This window comes from Thermobia domestica, chromosome 7, assembly GCF_964235325.1.
Source record: "Thermobia domestica chromosome 7, izTheDome1.hap1.1, whole genome shotgun sequence".
Classification (NCBI taxonomy): domain Eukaryota; kingdom Metazoa; phylum Arthropoda; class Insecta; order Zygentoma; family Lepismatidae; genus Thermobia; species Thermobia domestica.
In genome coordinates, this window is record NC_137460.1 from 190,971,635 (window position 1) to 190,988,383 (window position 16,749).

The 16,749-nt window shown below is 36.5% G+C and overlaps 2 protein-coding genes and 1 non-coding gene across 4 annotated transcripts in view; 2 read left to right on the forward strand and 1 right to left on the reverse strand.

Annotated features, from left to right (window-relative positions):
* Positions 1-4,729: 4,729 nt before the first annotated feature.
* Positions 4,730-5,506, reverse strand: LOC145689453 (zinc finger MYM-type protein 1-like). The gene has a single exon (XM_081763614.1). The coding sequence runs from the start codon at positions 5,504-5,506 to the stop codon at positions 4,730-4,732; it is 777 nt and encodes a 258-aa protein (XP_081619740.1).
* Positions 5,507-8,008: 2,502 nt separating this feature from the next.
* Positions 8,009-16,749, forward strand: part of LOC145690623 (uncharacterized) — a 173,406-nt gene continuing 164,665 nt past the window's right edge. Inside the window, exon 1 of one of the 2 annotated variants that reach the window (XM_081765689.1) lies at positions 8,009-8,165. The gene's annotated coding sequence lies outside the window, so the exon portion shown is untranslated. The other variant, XM_081765690.1, reaches the window with a different exon arrangement.
* Positions 16,211-16,284, forward strand: TRNAR-UCG (transfer RNA arginine (anticodon UCG)). Its single transcript has one exon. It is a non-coding gene; the product is annotated as a tRNA-Arg (tRNA).

Consider the following 16,749-nt stretch of genomic DNA (forward strand, 5'->3'; position numbering starts at 1 on the left):
ACCACCGAAACATATTGAGGTCCTGTCCTATGCTTAAATTGGACAATTTCCAAAAATTGAAGGGGTGTACCTTTTGCCAAATTTTAAGAAGGGTGCAACAATATACCCATGTCTTATGATAGGAAATAGACCCTGTAATCATATAAGGTAGTAGGATCTCATCAAAGGGGATAAAATGGACCGAAAAAACCAAACACGTGGTTGTACTAAAATTTGGCAATTTTTTGTACTCCTAAAAGGAAACGAAGTGAACCACCCAAATTTATAGTGATCTATATTAGGGTCCTATACTATAATACAAAATGTTTAAATTGGGCAATTTCCAAAATTAAAGGGGTGGGCCAAGGTACCCCTCCCAAAAATTTAAAGGGATGCACAAATGTACCTATGTCTTATGATAGGTAATGGACCCCTGTATACGCCCATATAACTATATAAGGTAATAGGACCTCATCCAAGCAGATAAATTAGGTCGAAAACCAAACAGGTGGTACAACGTATTGCTTACGTTTATATTTTTGGCAATTTTGTACTCCTAAAAGGGAATGAGGTGGACCACCCAAATTTATCATAATACATATTAGGGTCCTGTACTATAATACCCAATGTTTAAATTGATCAATTTCCAAAATTTAAGGGGTGGGCCAAGGTTCCCCTCCCAAATTTTTCAAGGGGTGCATTAATATACCCATGTCTTATGAAAGGGAATGAACCCCTGTATACGCCCATATAACTATATAAAGTAATAACACCTCATCAAAGGGGATAAATTAGGTCAAAACCCCCCGAAATTTGAATTTTTGGCAATTTTTTACCCATAAAAGGAAACGACATAGACACCCAATACTAATAGAGGTACATACTGTGGTCCTAGGCTACCATACCAAATTTTTAAGTTTGGCAATTTCCAAAATTTAAGGGGGTGGTCTTATGTACCCCTGCCAAAATTTAGGGGTGGGCCATGGTACCTCTGCCAAAATTTAGAGGGGGTGTCCTAGGTACCCCTAGGTTATTGACCCCGGGCCAAGGTCATTGACCTTTGACCTATAGCGTCATAAAGATCGGGGTCAAAGTCCAAACTTCGATAGGGTGGGGCCAATACTACTCTTGCTCTCCAAGGAAGATTCACGAATAACTGCTGTTTTGTTTGTTTGTTTGTTTGTAGGACAGCAGAGAAACAGAGAAACAGTACTAAATAAAATATTGGCTATAAAGGACAGAAGTTATTTCAGGTGAAACTAATAGCAAACTCAAGCAGCATTGACTGACCCTTAAATAAAATGTAGCCTTTCCTTCAGATTAAACTGGAACTGATGAAAAGTTTCGTCGAAGCAATGGAAAAGAAAGGAGATGAATTTCACTATGAAGAAATATTTTTTTCCGATATTTAGCGATATTGTTAAATAGATTAATTTCCTGGGGTTTGAAATCCGAAAAATGTTGAACGATACATATTTTTAAACCAGATATTCTAACTCGCAGGAATTTTTTTGTGTTCCTGGTAAAAGGATTTCTTGGAAAGTATAAGGTGAACAAGTGGCAGCTTTTAGTGGAGAACTTCCAGCTAAATTGCAGATACAAATACAGGGTATTAGAAAAGTTTTGCAATACGACGCAACTATGTGTCGCAGGAGTCTGCTTTTTGGTGCATGCTGAGACATGTTCATACTTGCACTGTAACCGCTGCGCCAAGTCGATGAACTGAGTTATTTATTAGCAGTGATACTTTAAAGTGCTTGCTATTGCAGCTTGATCATGAAATGCGATACCAGGAGTTTTGCAGTTTAGCTTCCCACTTAGTTTAGAAGTAGACCAGATAATCCCAAAGGGGAAATTTCATTCTGGATGACGCTGAGAGGGCGGGAAGGCCGCGAATTTCAGTTACGGAAGAAAACATTACTGCTGTTAGGAAAACGTTTGACGAAGACAGGCGAGACCTACCACCACCTACCACCAGATTGAGGATTCCTTAGGCCTAAATGCACCAGCATTCGTTCGATTCTGTATGATCATTTCCACGTGAAGAAACTTAAAGAAGAAACTTCAATCAGATAAAGAGTTGTCTCTGAGTGCTGCATAGTCTGATTGAAGAGCAAATGATACTAGTGTGACATGGTGCTGGGAGATGCTGCAAAATGTTTGATAAGAGACAATCTCGATATGTGAACAACATTATGACAGGTGACGAGACTTGGTTGTACTACGATGATGTAGCGACAAAGGCTGAACAAAGTAAATCCTAATCACTAAAGAAGAAAATGATAGCTGTATTTTTCAAATCTAGTGGAATTGTGAGCGTTTCGTTTTTTTGTTTTTTTTTTAAAGTAGTCACAGATTAGCGGTACACTGAACAGTGCCTGCCTAAAGTGATCGATTCTATGAAGAATCTACGACCAAATTCTAGAATGAACACTGGTTCTTCCACCATATCAATGTTCTAGCTCATCGCGGGAAACCTGCACCGAATATTTAACCACTACAGGACTGAAACTTCTTGAGCACTCTCCTTACAGCCCAGACAGTACTCTCCCTGTCTCGCCCAGCACACACAGCTACTTTGCACTGTTTCTGTATGTGAAAATGAAGCTGAAAAGAATAGTTTTTTTTTTTTTTTTCAGTGATGATCTTCTGGGAGCTTGGGACAAGTGTACCTTACTCCCTAGTGAAACTTGGCAGGTCTGGTTTAACGATTGGTTTTCCGATAAAGAGATGTATTGAATGTGGTGGAAATTATTTTTAAAATAAAACTTTATTGCAAAACTTTCCTAATACCATTTATATTTGAGGTGTCGAATGCCACCGAATATCCATTTTCTCCATTCGCATCTGAACTTCTTCCTAGGAAACTTAGGCAACGTCTGTGATGAATAAGGAGAGAGAGATTTAACCGGTGTATTAGAATGATGGAAGAATTCTACCAGAAAAAAAATGGACTTCAGGAATAATGAGAGATTACTGTTGGTTTCTGGAAAATGAAGACCTCACACCACACGAAAGGAATAGGAAAAACATCAAGTTTATGTTTCTGATTTCATTTCATTTGTGTCTTTTTACTATGTTTCAATGTAAACTTACGAAATTATAACTATACTTATTAGTAGTATCAGTGATTAACTGTGTTTGTATATTATTATTTTATATACTCTAGATATAGAAATCAAAGAGAACAATATAAAATTATTACTGAATGGTCTTTGTAACAAGTCAAATTTAAACATAAATTATACGTTAATAAGAAAAATACAGATTATTACAACAAAATAACGAAGTGTTTTCCAACCTGAAATCAGGGACATAAAATTAGTCTAATGCAGTATTTGCTTTCCATGTTACCGCTAAGGCATACTACACATTATGAGATAAGTCCTAGGGCAGTAGCGGCTCGATACCATAATTAGAGGTAGTTCTGCACAATTTGTTTTGTGAATATTGAATTTATTCTTCGCAGTAATAAATTATAAAATGTGCATACACCAACCAGCATAAAATTTTAGCATTCTTAATCGTTATAAATGACAATTATAATTGGATATTGACAAATATGTATACAGCTTTACTGTATCATGCAACCAAAACACTATTGTTTTGATTATTGCGTGTCAGTGGCGTATTTAGGATTTTGTTTCGGGAGAAGCTATACACAACATATTGAATAGACACTTCAATTTTTCCTTTTGGATGCCGACAAGTTTTATGAATTTCGGAGGAGCGTGAGCCCGATGTCTCCCTCCTAAATACACCACTGTTGCGTACAACAAACTTAAAAATACCATATCCATATCGTAAGAAACATGCTGTTTTTAGATACCATAAAAATTCCGAATTCACGTAATGTCTACAGACAGAAATTTTATCAATACTACTGAATTATAGACATCTTACCTTATCGTTTGCAAATGAAGTCCATCCAACGTGTCTTCTGCTGTGCAAAATGTTCTATTACTCTATCATTGTAGTTCGGTATGGTGGATATGAAATCACGCTCGATTGATAAGGCAGCCAAAGCATTGAGTCTTTCCTGGCACATTGTGCTTCTCAAAAATGTTTTAACTCTTTTTAAACTTGAGAAGCAACGTTCTGCTTCAGCTGTTGTCATTGGGGCAGTTAAAAGAATTTCCAAAAGTTTTGTGGTTTCCCTAAAATTGTCACACAAATTGTGTTTGTTCAGAAAATTTAAAAATGGTAAGGGACCTTGCATATTTCTGAACTCAATCCGGTCATAAATGACGCCCAACTCAGTTCGAAGACGCTCTTTCTCTAAGTATGGGTATTGTGTCACAGTTACACTTAATTCATCATTGGGAAACTGTTGAACATACTGAAGAAAGTTTTCTGAACACAAAAGGGATGATGCGACAAGGTGACCAGTATATTGGAACCTAGATTTCGCTGTATTTATGATCACATCACACACTTCAATCGCTGCAATTCGACGAGAATTTATTGTATCTTCTCTTCGTCTTCTTTTTATTTCGTGAGGTGCAGATGTTGTTGCCAAATTCTGTGCTTCTTCTTGTATTTCGGAAATGCTTGCTCTCAACCTTTGTACATTGCTCTCAAATGATTTAAGGGCATTATCTAGATAACTAGGATCAGCTTTCCTCTTTTGCAGCTGATTGAATAATATGTCCACGTGTGGCATAATATGATGAAAAAATGTCAACCAGAATACAAATGTTTCACACTGCAACATTCTTTCAATAGCTGAGGCTTGATTTATCGCTGTATGTTAAATAAGTTCCTTCCGAATGTCTTCCATGCACTCAATAAGTTCATTTCGGTATTCAAAAACAACATTTACTGTTCGAATATAGAAATTCCAACGAGTTGGAGCGGACCGCGGCACTCTTCTTTTAACTATTCGATCCAGTACAGCAACTCGTTGTGGTGAATGAGAGAAAAAAGCTGGAATGTCTTGTAAGTTAGCGAAAAATGTCCTAACCTCTGTATTTTGTGAACACGCTTGCTGCATTATTAAATTTAACTGATGAGCATAGCAGTGCACAAAGTATGCTGATGGATATTCTGCTTTAATCTTTACTTGGACCCCGCCATGTTGACCACTCATAACTGCAGCACTATCGTAGCACTGAGCAATTAATTTGTGCGACGGTATAATAGGTTGGATTTCACTCAAAATAGTTTGAGCAAGGCTTTCACTGTCATGCTTTGGAGGCAATAAAAATCCCCAAAAACGTTCAACTGGAGTACCTTCTCTCACGTATCTTAATATCACTACCAGTTGAAATTGTGATGAACTATCTGAAGTTTCGTCAGAAAGAAGTGCTACAAAACGTGTTTGCTCTATTTCACGTGTTATTTCTTGTCTGAACACTAATAGCATGCTATCTAACAACTCGTTTTGAATGGTTTTGGAGGTTCCTTTAAAATTACTAGAGCCCTGTAAGTGTTCCCTTAATGTTTGGTCTAAATCAGCGCTGAAATCTATCAGTCCACGAAATATCCCCAGATTGGATAAACCTTCTGCCTCGTCATGGCCCCGCATTGCGAGTTCAAAAGCACCACAAAATTTTATACAATTTATTATTTTATGAAGGATGTATCTATTCCTGATTACATTTTCATTATGTTTCTGTATACTTGCCCAGTACGCAGAATCAAGTTGTGAGCGTATATTGATTGTCCCTAAAAGCGACAAATCTGTTTGATTGTTCAAGTGGAGCTTCGAATTTTCATGTTTCTTAATTTTTCCGGTAAGATGCACAAGATCTTTTATCCCTCCCTTTGACCATGCATAATCCCCACCGAAAAGAAGACAAGGAAAACAGAAGAGCGCATTCGTGTTATCACATCCACATATCCAGTTATTTCTGTTGTATATATCTTTGTTAAAACGCCTAATGTAAGTTTTGCCACGACTGCTGCCCGAAACTTCGAGTGTTAAATCAGGAAGAGGTCTGCCTTTTTCCTTAATTTGAAGCTTTTCTTCGTAAGTTAATGAAGAGAAAGGTTGTTGTAACAAATGTTTAAGGAAGTCATTTTAATAATATCGTTTACCTTACAATATTTACCATAAATAATCCCCACCGAACACACAAACTCGCACAAAGAATAGCGCACAACACTTACACTAAACACCTTGATCAAAAACAAGAGGTGTTGCAGACAAACTTAAAGATGTCTTGCCCTAACCACTACTGATTTTCACCCCACACAACCCTCGGCTGATAAAATTCAGCATTTTTTCTTCAAGAAATAATAAATGCAAGATAAAAGGAAGGGACAACAGAGAGATGTGGCACCGTTGATTTTTAGGTAACAGGGGTCATAAATCTCTAATAAATGTCGCCAAGAACAGCAGGGAGAATTTTGAGGACTTTCCAGATTCTATGAAACAAGTGTCTTTACTCATGTCTGGTAGTTGTATCACGTCGTGTGTTTTCGGCTTCTTCGGAAGTATTCGTGAGTTTTGAGCTGCTGGAAGTGCAGCTCTAGTAAATCCTATCTAAGAAACAAGGGAAACGTAATACAGTCTGGCTGGTGAAGATTTTGGTGTCAATGCTAAAGCATAGGGTAATCCGTGCACAGCTCTTGCGATATTATTAAGCTTCAGAAGGTGTTTCTAAAAGTTCTACGCTATGTAGCATATCCAGCAGTAGAATTTCAGGTCACAGTTAGATCAAATATCATCATTACGTGCTATTGCCTTGATTAAATTAAGCACAATTCAACTCAATTGAAAATATATTTATTCCATAAAATAGCTGGCAGTTCTGTAGCTCTGCAGCATTTATAGTCAAGCCGCCCCTGTCCTAGGGAATATCTTTCTACTTGTCTGAGGAAAAATGTTACGACATATCCCTTAGGAAATCCTACCCTTTTGTGGCATACTCGTAATTACATGCACATCCTACTGATATTGATACTAGGTGCTATATTGTTAAATTGCACACCTCTTTTAAAAAGCATAAAAATCAGAAGACAAATTAGCAAAACAAACCTCATCGGTCCCTGCACCACTCTTCATTTTGTCGAGTGTTCTTACCCTTTCACCCACATACGGCTGGCGGTGAGCAACAAATTTGTTTTCACTTTCTCTCACCTGATATAGCTTAAATCGAAATCTTACGACATTTCGTTCCGAAATGGCGCGAAATCTCAACGTGTATAACATGAGATCGCTCTAAACACGAGAACTCTCGTAGTATCGTTGCGAACATAGGAAATGGCATGCAATTTGATGCCATACACGTTGACATTTTGACTAGGAAAAAAAGTAAGAGATTTCCTAGAATCTATTCTATAGTGTATTACTAGCTTAATTCTTTAACATTTGTTGACTAGTGTGTCAGAAATTTCAGTAAATAAAATCTGTAAATAAGTATTTTAAAAATGTTTAAAAACTTATTGCTAGCATTCACGCTTGAGAATTAAATAAATAAACTCATCGAAATAGAACACTATTTTAATCTTCCTTCCTGATTAGTTTCGAATAGTAGGCCCTATATTGTTTTGGAAAACAAAGTCATGACTTCTCATCTCAAATTGCAATAAAAACTAGTTTCTTTCTTTAGATTTTCCATATGAATATCTTCTTGTGTTTTACAAAAGAAAAGAGAGAAAAGTGAAATTCATTGTTTCTTTTGTGGGAAGTTTTTTTTTTTTTTTCGTACTTGCCTGCATTAACGCAAAGCAAAAGTTTGTTTTACTTTGCGAAAGTTGGCACTGCAGTAAAATAAATGGGTATTGGATTTGCGTTATGTTGCGACCTTGCTAACTTTCCAAAGGCCGTACAAATAAAAAGACTCATGCGGACAGATTACATAAATGGTTTCCGTCAACGCAACGTAAAATTTGCAATTTTGTTTGCGATAAATGGCATAGCAGTGATAATGACTGTTAGCAATTTTTGCGTTGCGTTATTGTATACAGGATATTGTGGAGACTGGTACGGAATGCCCCTGGTGTGTTTTGAAATATATAAATAATGAACGTTGAAAAAACAAATTTGATGCATTGAGAAAAAAACCTGTTGTTTTTGATCAGTGCTTTCTTAGAGATGAGACTGGTAACTCTGAGTAGCCAACAGGCCAACCTCAGGGGAAGGGATCTTGCGTAGAAGGGGGGAGAGAGAGGTGAAGTTATGTTTATCAGCGTCTAGGTGTTTATAGGAAGTTTATAAAGATGTTATCTATATTTTCGTGGTAAGTATGAGCAATAGTAACTCCTAAGATCTAATTAGGCAACTTTACATACATGTAGGTGACCATAGAGTGAAGTTATTTGGCTGAACGAAATGGCGTTTACCGCCACAGTAATTAGTCCTTTGTATGAAGTGAGCCATATTCGGCAGCAACGCAAGCACTTGACAAATTGGGGTAATGCTTGTAGAGTTCATTTATACCACATCTTATTTGTAGATCTGCAAACTAGCCTGTAATATAATACATATGTGCATAATCTCTACTTTGACTTGTAAATGAACTTCCAATTAGTATGTGTAAAGATGCCATTTTAATCGATAGAAGGTTAATCTGGCCATAGGTACGCTGTGCTATGCTATGGTTCTTTTTCCAATGAGGTGACTCGGGTTCCGGAAAATGCCGAAATGCAGGTCGTATAGACGCCGATCACGACTAATGGGATCGCTACTGGCGTAGAACTTCGATCGGTTAATTAGTTAATTTTGCATATATGAAATATTCGTAGGTAATGGTAGCGTTCAATGCTAGCGTTAGGGGTGTATTGACTGGAATGAAGTAAGAATCTGCTTCATAGCTCAAATACATTTTCTTTTGTATGGAGGTAGTTCTCAGTTTGTAGTGTCTGTTTATTTTATCAATTAATAAGTTTCTTTCCGCAACGAAATTACGAAAGTTTCGTTGATATTGTTACTACGTTGGTTATACTTCACGTGCTTACCAATATCTAAAATTTAGGTTTACAACCTTTGTAGGCTGTAGTCAAAAGAAAACCTTTATAGTATACGATAACTATTTTTTCCTATCAAAACTTTTCCTTTGTCGGGTATTTCGTAAACTTTTTTCGTTTATTGAATTATTTAGATATTAGATAATAGCGTTACATTACGCTACGAAGTACAAGACCACTAAACTTAAGTCTCACTTTTGTGTATATAGGCTATATCGGACTGTACAAGGCAATTAACGCTCGCTCCTAATGTCTTGTAGCCACACATCGAGTGAGTCTAATTTTGCCCATATGGAAGAGCACATAATTTCAAATTGTAAAATGCCAAATACAATTGCACCTTGTATAACTTGTCATTTGGGGAAAGTCTGGAAATTGTAATTATTACAGAGACATTATGATATTTCATTTTCTAGAGGAACTTAAAATTCTTTCAACGTAGTAATATTAATTGCTCATTATATACGAACAATGTCAAATTAAGAGAATTAGACACAAAGAAACTATTTGCTGAGCAAAACAATACATTCACACCAAAAAACTACATACATTCGACAATTGCGTCAACTGACACTTCGGCTTCAACAGATACTATCAGCTCAGCAAATAGTTTGTGTTTAATTACAGTAAAACCTGCCTTCAACGGACCCTTTATTAAACGGAAAACTGTCTTAAAGGGAAATATTTCATGGTCCCATGGATTTTGGAGTAAAAGACACGTAAAAGTCCCTTCATTAAGCGGAAACTGTGTTATGCGGACAACGGAAAGCAAATTAAACCATTAACGGAAAATTCGGAGTTTCAGACTACATCGTTTAGAAAATTTTTAAATATCCTGTGAGAGGGTAAACCTGCGATAAATACTTCGTTCTTTTGTTAAATCTTTATGGGCAGTGTTGACCTTCGTCAATCACTACTCATATTCAGCTCCCACAATTTTTCGCTAGTCCTACGTAGCATGTCAGCTGGCAGTCTTCTTTGTAGGCGTACTTCTGTTCCGCTTGTGTAGCAACTAGCGACAGTCAACAAAAATGAGAAGAAAACTGACAAAACAAAGTTCTGGAAAAAAGGAATTGAGGTAAAGCAGAAGTTATATATCTCCATCACGTGTCGTGAAAACAAGGAGGAAAGAGTTCAGAGGACTTTCAAAATTCCAGAGAAAGCTTTCCTGTGTCCTGAAGTATACCGCAGCCAAGTAGGGGAAAAATAAAGGAAAGTGTGCACAGCATATTTTGTGCTTATTGTAAGTTTTTTGGGGTATTAATCCGTAGAAGGAAAAAGTACTGTAATTGAATAAGTTGCGTACATCAATATATTTTTTCATTATGTTCGTTATAAGCATATATATTTTTTTTAACGGAAAGGTCTATCTCCATTAAGCGGAAACCTGTCTTTAACGGAAATTTTTGCGAGTCCCGCTCGATTCCGCTGAAGACAGGTTTCACTGTATATACCAAGCAAAGCTTCTGTTTATGCACAATATAACATGAGAATTAAGTTTTGTATATTGTTGCTACGTGTACAGGAACATTTTCCACTTATTTTGTTTATTGATAACTTTTTCTTTTCCAAATACTATTTAATGTAGATTTTCAGTTCAGTTTAGATTAATGTTAAGGTTCGTTCTGCAAAGCAAATTTTTTCTTCTCTGATTTCATAACAATAAAAAGGGGCGCTTGGTAATTGTTTAGAGATGGGGGGCCAAAATTAATATAAAAAAAACAGGGTGATTTACGGAACTTAGTTGATATTCCTGTTTCGATGTTCAATTATTCAAGAAAATATCGTAGGCGACCTGTACAAACCGTAAAGGTAAGTGGGAGTGATTTATGTGAGAAAAGAAAGTGAAGTGTTTGTAACGAAGACAGAAACCGTGTCATGCGGGACTTGAACTCGCCTTTACTCGCTAACGCTAGCTTGGCAATACTGTCTGAATTAAATGTTGGAAACCTAATTTAACATATGAAATCATGAAAAAAAAAAAATAAATAAATAAATAAGATGACCGAATTGACATAGAATATCGTGAAATAGTCCCCCTTCCCTCATTGCTAAACAATAGCCGGGCATGAAAGGGACCAAAAGTAGGTAGACTACAAAATAGAAGATTTACAGAAGAACTGAATTGAAGTAAGTGAAGCGTAATTTGTGGCCCATTTAAGAATGGAAGAGAAGTACGTTTTGTAATTGCAGAGACTATATGTATTTACCGGAAACGCACGTAAGGGAATATAAATGCAATGATGCGAATAGTTAATCCTAACCTAACTAGCGAAATTGTAAAATTTTTTTCGAAGAGAGAAAGAAAAACGGATGGCCACCTTCAACTAAACATTGGCCATAAAAAGTACGAAAATTATGAAATTACAACCCATACGTAATATTGACCGGCGAAAAATTTCATTGGTGCGTGGAGCTCATCGACTTTTAACTACATTACTAGCTGAACCTGCGCTCTCTACACAGGGCATCATTCGCATATAAGAATAAATCTCCTTTTCATTCCTCACAACATCTGTACATTTCCCTTTACAGACACAAGTGAAAGATACGAATATCGTGAAAAAAAGCCAAGAGGTATCATAAAGAGGAGACTTTTTTCGATTATTTTTTTCTCAGTATCTCGCACCGTTTCAAGATTTGAGCCCACTTCCGGTTGGAGTTTCTAATTCATGTATGACCAGTGTTTTCTTTCTTCTTGCATGCAATATGTAATAAGCAAATACATTACATACACAATTAATTTTAATGTCAGTTATATATGGTGTTCTTTGGGCAAAACACTCCAAAAATAAAGGTTCATCTTAGACTGGAGAAATGGTTACCCTTCCTTTTCCATTATTATTTGGTCATGAAACAAACACCTGAGACATATACAACTGCAATATACAACATTGTGATGTTGGAATGTATAACGCATAGGGTATGATGCTTTAGTTGTTTTTTTTTTTTTTTTTAATTTCAACGCTTCCAGTGGACCCTTAAAAAAATGTAATAAAGAAATAATGGCTTTTTTTTTTTTAATATTCAATTAGAACTGGACAATCTACGCAAAATTTCCAATCGATCAGTGAAAACGTCATATTTCTAGAGCCTGTAGTTTCCGAGATCTCATTGTCGAAAGGATTGACCACAAACATCTATCTATATATATAAAAGAGAACGTACAAATCCTTTGTCCGCTCATCACGCTAATACGGCTGAACCAATTTCTTTTATTTTTGGGGGGTTATTAGGATTTGGACCCTAGATGGTTTTTATCATATCACTTTAATTTTCAATTACCAGTGTCTTGAGATAATTGACCATTCAGGTGTCCATTACGTACAAATCCTTTGTTAGTTCATCATAGGTATAAAAATAAACGTATGTATATGCAACCCGCATGACCGTGTCACTCGGCGGGTTAACATAAATGACAGGCGTTATAATGTTTTTTATCATATCACTTGAAAGCGAAAAAGTAAAAATTATCTAAGTAACAAAGTTTATTGCGTTCGGGGGTGACCGCAGCGAAGCGGGGCGGGTTAACATAAATGACAGGCGATATAATGTTAACATTTACTGCAATCTTCTATGGTTTTTATCATATCACTTGAAAGCGAAAAAGTAAAAATTATCTAAGTAACAAAGTTTATTGCGTTCCGGGGTGACCGCAGCGAAGCGGGGTGAACGCTGCTAGTATACACATAGTTTAAAAGAACTCGGGAGATGGAAGCACAATTCTCATGCATTGATTTTAGAGAAGACTTATTACAATACAAAGGCTTTGAACAATAATTTTATGTCATAAACTTTATGAAAAAGATATAGTTAACTAATTTAGACTATTTAAAGTACAAATACTCAAAATGTTTGTCTGTTAAATGTGAAATCACACATAACCGTAAATGAAAGATTTGAAAGCCAAAGTTATAGGTTGGAGCTCAGGCGCTTTTAATTGCTATTGTAGCATTTTAATAGATAGATTTTTGACTTGTTGATCCATATTCTCTGACTTCTTTTAAAATATAGTTTCCAACCGATTCAAAGTAAATGGGTTAATCATTGTAATAATTAATGAATTATCGAATGATGTTGTACAAGCATGAAATTTGATAATTAGTCCGGGAGAAAATTACGAATTAGGAATTCTAAATTATGATAGACATTCTGTAAATACATTTTCACTTATATAGACATGACGGGGACAAATAACCTCGCTGCTGGAGCCCCATCCATTAAATAATAATCATTCATTCACTAATATATACACTGAGCAGCTATAACATTAGGACAGCAGCATTGCAGTTTGACGCGGAAGCAGTGAAACGTTGGTAGCCGACTGGAGACACACTAAAATTCTGCACACACACACGTCATTCGATTCCTCTAAATTCGCGAAGAGGTTCGTTCAGCTTGGATCTGATGTTCAGTGACATCCCAAATATGTTGACTTGGACTAAGATCTGGTAAGTTTGGGGACCATTTCAGCAGGATTGGTTGGTTTAAACCAAAGAAACGAAAAGTGTTCGTAAAATTTTGATGAGCACATAGTTGTGGGCTATCACGTTTCACTCCCGCATAATATTCGTATTAAATTGATATCTTAAAAGAATTAAGAAAATTCTAAATAAAAAATCGGCACAGATTGTTGCCTTTGATAAGTTATGAAGTTCCTTCTCTAAAAATCTGGCGTCTCTAGATTGAAATCTGTAAGAGAAATCGTGAATTTTCGTGAAAGGTAAAAAATACATGAGATATACAAAGACTAGTGACATCCATCGGCAAAACTTGTCCCTTTAAACCATCCTTAAGTCATCGTGTTTCTTTAACTTTGATTAATAAAAGTCAGTGAACTAACTTGGGCTAGATTAGTTCTTCTGTACTCTGCAGTATTTTGAAATTGTCCATATGTAATTCTATATAATGGCTTCACTTCTGCAACTGTTTATCTTTTTGTCCTTCTGAAATTACTCGTGACAATTATATTAACAAGTATGTAAAGATCAGTACAACATATTTTTATCAGGAGTCCTTCGTGAATGAGTCGGCAGATGTATCACATTTGTGGCCAATTAGTACCGGTTTTGAGATCAAATGGAGGACAATTTTTCTCGAATGTAAGCCGAGAAACAATTTGGATTCCGCTTTAAGCTTACTTGACCTCTTCCAGTATAACCCGATTGTTGCATAATAATACTAAGGCGAAACACTTATTTCTGTCCATATGTGATATAAATACACAGAGCAAATTATTTAAAACAAAAAAAGCCGGTTTTGAACTAAAAAAAACTTTTTTTGTTTTTTTAATAAAATCCATAGTTTTTGCCAACCCTGCATTTCAGTAATTGAAATTAACTACTGTGTTCCTCGAACCACTATAACACAACGTTGCCGGAGGGTGTTATTCCGGTTGGATATACACACGACATGAATGGTTGTGACCAAGAATGGCCTACCGACAGCTGGGAACCGTCATCGCACCCTCTGCACACAGTACTGGCTCTATGAATGACTTATGTGATGGTTCCTCAAACAATAAAGAACCCACCACCACTGCATGTGGCATCCTGCTGTGCACGCTTCAAGTAACTCTTCTTCTGAAAGACGACGGACTGTGATGCGGTCAGTGATATAATGGAGGCAATATCGTGATGAAACGGACCATGCAACATTCTGCCATTGCTCTTCGGTCCAGTCACTGTGGGCACGTGCTCATTCCAGCCGTTATTGATGATACTATGCGGTTAATATTAGTACACTGGTACACATGTGGGACGTCTCTTGCCGAGGCTTATATTTACTGAGTGTACGGTGAACTGTGTGCTCATTCTCAGTCGTACTTTGTCTGCTGTTAATTGTGCCACAATTTGTGCCCTATGCTGTTGTATCCACCTCGACAGTCTACGAGATCCGATACCTTTAGTGAGGTGTGGCTACATGTTTTGTGGTTTGGTGCTAGTTTGAACTTTTTCTCGCCTTTCGAAGAATTAACCATGGCAAGTCGTGAATACACCACAAATCGCGCTGCGTCCTAGATGCCTGTGTCCAGCCTGTGCCAATCACTATCTGACCCCAATCAAACTTTGATATATTGCCAATCTTCTCCATTCTACGCTCAAGCATCAGACTTGAGTGGATTGAGTACTGGAAACAAAGACCAATTTCCTCTCAGCTTCCTACACTAATTACAAGTAAGATGAACCACACGTTATCAGAAAACAAGAGAATATTCTTGCTTTTATTCTGCAGATTTTAATGATTTCATTGTTGGCTTCCCTGTCACCGTCTTGCGAGCGGTTCTGTTGTGTTCCGTGCCTCGACATCAGCCCAACGACTTCGTTCACAAAGTAGTAGGTGATTATAATGCTTTGACTGGTAAGTTTATCTAAACAAAATTAAATGACTCGTTCCTCTCTTTTTCGTTATTCGTAGACGAGAGTAATATAAACAGAACTTTTTTTTTTAATTATTCGTTATTACTGTCGCTTAACATGTCAAAAAACAGGATCTCGTAATTAATTTTAGATGTATGTTGATAGTTATCCTTATTGTTCAGTGCCGTGACTGGACCTTTCTGTATGATTCATTTTGTTTGTTCACATTGAATATTCATGTTTGACTTTTCATCAAATTTAAGTTATCCTTTTGTTCAAGGATCCAGAATTATTGGTACTTGGTTAAGTTGGGTAGTCTCTTTTCGATTTTCTGAGTGATTTATGTGGATGTATATTTGAGGGAGGGGATGTATCCCAGCACCCGTACTTTTTTTTTCTTTATTTTTTAGGAAACATTAAGTATCAAACGGGACAGGACGTTTGGGCGCGAGGTACATAGTAAAAATCAGAATTTACGACATATAAAGTAAACTAGGCACTGAAAACGAAGCGCGAATCAAGATTCGCGCACATTTCCTACACTTCTATCTTTATCTCACCTCATTTATCTATATATTTTCTATCTCTATCTTATTTATTCATCTAAATTAAATAGTTTAATGCGTTTGTGGCACATGTTACCTAACCTCGTCATGGATTGATTTTTCGCTTGTCCACGATTCTTGTACTTCTGATCTAATGTTGATTTTATTTATGTATTATATAAGAAAGCTAGGAAATGAAGGAATCGGACAAGCTGTTAATAATTTTCTTAATGTTAATTAAAACATTGATTTAATTTTTGTATTTTTTTAAAAAAAAAAAAGTTAATAATTACATATTTATGAATATTAAAATTGGTTTTCTTTCGTATTAGGTTTGCCAAACTCTTCTCTTCTCTTAAGTCCAATAAAGAACTACCAATAAAAGATTTCCGCGCACTCGAGTTGAGGGAAGTGGCCCCGCGTAGTGTAGTCGCTAACACTCTCGCCTTCGGTGCGAGCGGTCCCGGGTTCGATTCCCGGTGGGGGCACTCGGTCGTAAAAATGTAACACGCTCTTTCAGGCCAGCCACCCTGAATGAGGTTTTCCTCATTCACACAAGGCAAATGCCGGGGTGGTACCTAATTTATAAGTCCAGCCCGTTTCCTTCCTTCCCTTTCCCCGGATAGTGTGCTTCCTCAAACGTGACGGGCTAAATGGCCTTAGATGCTGAGAGCCCAGAAATCTAAAAATCCTAAATCCTAATAGAGTTGAGGAAAGATATTTCGCATACAGGGTATTTAAGACATTGATTTAGGAACTGCAGTATGCCGTATTTCTGGTATCACTCTTTTTTATTAACATTCCAATATAAAAATCAAAACTTCACACACATTTTTTTCGTCCCATTGTAAGCATTTAATCTGCATTGAAGAAAGTGGCGAAAGGAAAAAAGAACGATTTCAAAGTGAAAAATAATAGTTAAGTGTACATATATTGGTAATTTAGCCACTAGA

Excerpts from the sequence above, each read along its gene's own strand:
- LOC145689453 (XM_081763614.1), bottom strand. The coding sequence starts at position 5,506 with ATGCGGGGCCATGACGAGGCAGAAGGTTTATCCAATCTGGGGATATTT.